At 37.3% G+C, this 5,816-nt stretch overlaps 1 protein-coding gene across 1 annotated transcript; it reads right to left on the reverse strand.

The window, feature by feature from the left end:
* Positions 1–414: 414 nt before the first annotated feature.
* Positions 415–1,996, reverse strand: LOC121979787 (monogalactosyldiacylglycerol synthase 1, chloroplastic-like). The gene is made up of 3 exons (XM_042531782.1): positions 1,517–1,996; positions 1,240–1,420; positions 415–455 (listed from the first exon to the last, which is right to left on the reverse strand). The coding sequence occupies exons 1-3, from the start codon at positions 1,994–1,996 to the stop codon at positions 415–417; spliced, it is 702 nt and encodes a 233-aa protein (XP_042387716.1).
* Between the last annotated feature and the right edge of the window lie 3,820 nt (positions 1,997–5,816).

Genomic DNA, 5,816 nt, shown 5'->3' on the forward strand with positions numbered 1-5,816 from the left:
AAGATAAGTTACTGGACAACAAGTACAGTATACAATAAGCAATCTTGATGTCTGGTAAGTACGTGCTGAATCACTCAAACTCATGGCAAATCTGCACAAATAAAAATATGAATCAAAATTCTAGAACCACCAAAATCAACATAAATCATTCTTTAAAAATAAAGTCAAACCTGGAAGGCCAATTCTCTTGTATGACACATCACAAGTGCAGCAACTTGGCCTGCTGTTGGCTCAATTTACTGAAGAGTAGAAAGTACAAAAACCGCCGTTTTACCCATTCCAGACTTTGCTTGACAAATAGCATCCATTCCCAGAATAGCTTGTGGAATACATTCATGTTATACTGATGAAAATTGAGGAGTACCCCAGTAAGTAAAAAATAATCTTCTGGATCCTTTAATGGAAAGGTTTTCCTTATTCTCCACCAAACTGAGAAACATGCAAGTGATCTTTACCTGCAAAATACCATAAAGATTTATGCATCTATCTACTCGATGATGAAACGAGATATCTATTTAAATTTAAATAGGGTTCTCCTGATTTGCTCTCAAATTAAGAAAGTAAAATGAGCAGAGGACAAGTCTATAGTTCTAGTACTTTAATTGAAAAAAACCACTTCCATATAATTTCACTGATTACCTCATACGCCTAAGATAAAAGCAGCATAGACTTTAATTGAAATTACTAGGCATGATAATGATAATGATCCTCTTTTTTGCACCATCACTGACCAAGGCACACAGTTCTTCCTAGTGTTTAGTGACTGTGGCTTTTGATTGTGCCAAATAATAGAGATAAACAGACTAAAAAATGTCTCTGAGAAGATCTTAACTACAAATATAAGTTGATGATTCACTCTGATCCAACATTTCTCACTGAATTAAAGGGTATATCCATTTTCAGTAGTCAAAAACCGCATCAAACTATTTATTCTCAGGTTTGTGTGAAACAATTAGAGAGAAGGTCAACAAGTAGAATATTTTCACTTCTCTCTGCAATATGGATAAGAACTCATGTTAGCCAACACAAAGAAAGAGATTGAGGATAAGATAATATTGGAATTCATCGTTTTAAGCCAAAGTGAAAGATAAACTTATAGCTAAACTATTTAAGGAACATTGATACTAATTCATAACAATAACCAATTTTCCCAACACACACATCTAGAAGTTATCCAACACTATTTTAATGTTGAAAAAGAATAAAAACAAGGTGTCAGAAAGATAAAAACAAGGAAACATTCTAACTGAGCAATAAACGTTGAAGTTGCCGCAAAATGTGGTTGGTGCACCAAGCGAGGTGTGGTACCATAGTACGTCATTTTCCACAAAGCACCATGCTTTACCAAAAAATTGTAGCTTCTCGGTAATTGATTAAATGGCCAGGGCGTATGCTCCGTCCACAAGTCAGTCACAAAGACCTACACTAGCACAAGATTTTGATCCATAGAGCAAGGGGAAAAAGCTACTTTCTGGACCACTTGGAGACAAGACCACTAATTAAATTTCTAATTCACCTGGTACTCATTGCCGAATTCCTGGTTGAAGGCAGCCCTGATGGCCTCCGCCGACGCGCGATGCCCACCACCAGTATCACTCATCAAAATCAAAACCTTCTTCGGCCTCTCATACTCCGCCACGCCGTTAATGGGGGCGCCGTTGTCCTCGGAAATGAGAGGGCTCTCATCCTCCAGACGGATCTCGTCGTTCGAGAGGCCGGCGAAGGCAAACCCGATGGGGGCACGGGGCTCGCTATGGAAATGCACGAACCGGTTGAAGTGGCTCCAGAGGCGATGGAGCTCGGAGGAACCGGGGGAAAGTGAGGCAAAGGCGGCAGGCCGGCTGCAGCTTCTACTATGCGAGGGAAAGGAACAACGTCGAGGAAAAGCAGAGAGGGAGGAAGGAGAAGGAGAGGTGAAGAAGGGGATCCGAGCGACGAGGGAGTCGAAGGGGAGGAGGAAGAGAAGGTCTTCTTTGGCGACGGAAGAGGGAGTCATGGTGGCGGGATTTCAATTAGGGTTTAATTGAAGGGGATCCTTGGCCTGCTTTTCTGACTTTTACTCGTCTTTCTTCGCATGGACTGATAAAAATCTGTTCTTACTTTTTCACTGCTTCACCGGAAACCTTGGCAGCGACCGAAGCCGGAGCTTTCTCTTCCTCCTCTTCGTAGTCCAGGAGCTCCTTCTCGTAAACATCATTATCCTTGGCTTCCCCCATACTATCTCGAATCAAGAGAAAAAAAGATCAAGACAAGATAATATCAAAATATACAACGAAAATGCATCAATCACACCAAAAAACTAAAAAGAAAATGAAAAGAATCACCTTGGCGGACGAAAACTGGAAAGTGGAGCTAGATAGAGTCTGCAAGAGAAACAAATCAGGAGAAAAATAGAAAGTAGGACGATGAGGGTTTTGAGAAAATATCCTAAATGGGAGAGATCCGAGGAGGCTAGGGTTTGGAGGATGAATGGGAGGACTGGAGGAGAGGGGAAAGTTGGATAATAAAGGGTTGACGAAGCCAATCCAATGGCGGACTGGATGAGTGGCGAACGAGAGCAGCGTGATCTTAGCAGCCCGTGTGTTGATGCTGTGTGGTTGGACGGAGAAGCAAGAGCGTCGTGTGTTGATCCTGATCGGGAGAGGAAGGGGTGTCGATCTAGGAAGGGGGAAGAGGGAGATGAGGTTGAGAGAGATGGTCGGAGGTTTAGGTTTAGGTTTAGGCGAGAGAGATGGTCGGAGGAAGGGGCGCGATATAGATTTAGGTTTGGAGGGAACTTCACAGTGTTGCAAATTTTGGCTGGTGGGAAAATTAAAATATTTTATTTTGGTTCATTAACACCGGGTTTTAAAAACCGCTGTTAAAATCGGTGTCTATTAACGAAAAAAACGGCGCTTATAGACATCGCCTAAAAAACCGATGTTTATGGGCGAAAATCTGCGCTCATAGACACCGGTTTTTGAAAAACCCTGTGTAAAATACTCAAAGACATCGGTTTTTGCTTAGAACTGTTATTGTTCCACTGATGTCTATGAGGGTTTTTGTTGTAGTGAAAGCTCATGGCCAGGATGCTAACCCCAAGTAATGACACCCCGAGGATCGAATCTTGGACCTCTCAGCCACGAAGTCATGCACCCCCAACTCTGCTACGTCCTAGGGACGTGGTAGATGTATACAAGCATTGAAGTCTAGCAATTAACGGAAAGTAATATATAACTTTTCATAGTAAATTCTTCTTCTTCTTCCTTGATTTGCAACTACACTAATTATAATGAGAGTGATTACACATTTTGCATTTAATAAATTCATTGTTTTCATTTTCTAAAATATCATAAATTATTTATACAATAATCAATTTTTTCCACGGACAAACCTAAACCTTTAACCAATTTCTTTATACTATAGAAACTATCAGTCATTATGTTATCAGTAGGAAATAACTTTAACATTAATTGGCAAATGTCATTATAATATCGTTATAAGAAATGGCGTTTTGCCTTAATGTTCAATAGTTTTACAGTAGTTGATAGTTGAGAATGACCAGAAGGAATATCTTTTCATACCTCTCTTTCATTAGCCTTTAACATGTCATATAGTTTTTGAACTTCATATGTTGGTATTTCATATATATTCGAATGATCAACTGCATTAACTGCATTCATCACTTCATAAATCGTTGACTGCATTATTATTAGATGATGAAGCAACACAAGGTCTAGATAACAAAGGAACATAAGATCCAATTAGCTCAAACAAATAAGACTCTCTATGACAATACTAATTGTAGTAATTTGGAATAAAATCATTTCTACCTAGATGTACTTTCATTATATCCTCAGGGTGGAAAGTTGTATTTCTACATTTGTAATTGATTACACGAATACCATAACTGGTCACTATTCATACCGTTTGGATGATGTTTGTAAATTTCACAAATTCTTCAACTCTATCAAAATATTCTTTAGTAATAAATCTATTTTCTAATCTCTTATACATTCAATCTTTATTCATAAATTGTAACTTAATGAGAAATAAATTTATAATATTATTAACCGTGTAAAACTAAGCATGCATATAGTTTAAAATTAATAGTTAAATTAAATCATTAAAATCTAATACTATCAATAAATAACTATTGTTATAGATATACCTAAAGCAGTGAACTAAGGCGAGTGTCTCCATATACTTTAAGTTCACACCAAATAAAGACATGAAAAATAACAATAATATGAAATTAATATTAAAATATAAGGGTGCACAAACAAATATTTTTAGTAAACTAAATGAATATCACAAAAAACAGAGGTCTCAAAGCGTGTTCGACCACCTAACCAACACTGCACGTGCATCCAAATAGAGTTGTATATGGCATAGCCACCCAAATAGGGCTTAGCTTGCGGCCGGTCGAGCTCATGACCGACAGAGATTGTGGTCGACCGAGCAAAGGCAGTAGCTTGGCTGAGGCAGCAGCTGAGGCCGCGCTCATCCTTGCAACCATGGCTGAGACAATGGCTGCCACACTCAAATCGGGCTGGAGAGGAGAGGGGAAAGGAGAGGGGAGAGGAGCTTACGTCGCATGCTAGCCGAGGTTGGATATCAGTAGGGGCCGAGGTCACATGTCGACCGGAGAGAAGATAAGGATTTTAGGGATCGATCACGTGGGAAGGAAAAGGTAAGGGATCAAGATTTTAGGGGTTTTTGCGACCGGAATTTATTTCAGTCGCTAAAATAACTATCGAATAAATTCTAGTCGCACAACCTTGATTGATAAAAATTTTGGTCTCTATTTTAACAATCGAAATAAATTTTGGTAACTATTTTGCAACTGAAATTTATATTGATTTTAGTGATGGATAATTAGTTTTGTCACTAATTCTGTATTTTCTTGTAGTGAACTATTTAACACTTTGATCAATATTTGGAATTAGCGACGGTAAATTAACTATGTAACACTTTGATCCATCTTTGGATAGTCGATTTTTTTTAAAAAAGCTACAATCTAAACACATTTTCCCCCCCCCCCCCCTTTTTTTTTTTTAATAATAATAGAAAGATAAGGAGTGTATCAAATGTTTAATTTTTTTTCATCAATTAAAAGAGCCGAGATGTGTGGGAGGAACATCACATATTTATGCAATTGTGAGTGATCAAATTATTTTGAGTCCATGTGTTTTTTTTCGTTTTCAAGAACTAATAATATGTTATTATCTTGAAATTGTTTTCATTTATAAATAGAAAGAAAATACGTCAACAGATTCAAAATGGTACAAGAAAGAATAATTATTAATAACAATGATTTGAAATACAAGATTTAAAAAAATAAAAGTATTTTATAAATTTTAATTGGTTAAAATAATCACAGGCACAACTCCAAGATTTACTTGATATTTATCTCTTAGGAGACTAATCTAAAGTTCACTCTTAATGATCTCCCTCTACTTTACACTTTCTCCTCGAAAATCTTCTGGGGGCGGAAAAGCTTCTTACAAACTTGTTCTTATAAGAACACCACAATGCAATAACAATACAAGATATAAAAGTAAATACAAGAATGTAAACAACTTTATATGAATCTTTCTTTTGATCATTTGTAAAATACCGAAAAATAGGCGAATATTAATAAGGGAAATTGCTGGAATTTTTGGAAATTTTTCAGGAATTTTTCGGAACTCGTACGGACGAGTTAATTGGGATAAAAACGAGGCCCGGAAAAGCCTGTTTGGGTTACCTCGTTTTAGCGAGGAAATGTTTTGTTTTCTAATTTTTTTTTCTTTTCTATTTCTTTATCCTTATTTCTTTTATTCTTTTCGTTTTCC

Source organism: Zingiber officinale, chromosome 5A, assembly GCF_018446385.1.
Source record: "Zingiber officinale cultivar Zhangliang chromosome 5A, Zo_v1.1, whole genome shotgun sequence".
Classification (NCBI taxonomy): domain Eukaryota; kingdom Viridiplantae; phylum Streptophyta; class Magnoliopsida; order Zingiberales; family Zingiberaceae; genus Zingiber; species Zingiber officinale.

What these genes read in the sequence shown, in the direction of transcription:
- LOC121979787 (XM_042531782.1), bottom strand. Translation starts at nt 1,996, where the DNA reads ATGACTCCCTCTTCCGTCGCCAAAGAAGACCTTCTCTTCCTCCTCCCC. An exon ending in AATTCGGCAATGAGTACCAG is followed by an intron (nt 1,421 to 1,516) that starts GTGAATTAGAAA and finishes GTGCTAGTGTAG; the next exon opens with GTCTTTGTGACTGACTTGTG. An exon ending in GTTTATTGCTCAGTTAGAAT is followed by an intron (nt 456 to 1,239) that starts GTTTCCTTGTTT and finishes GGTATTTTGCAG; the next exon opens with GTAAAGATCACTTGCATGTT.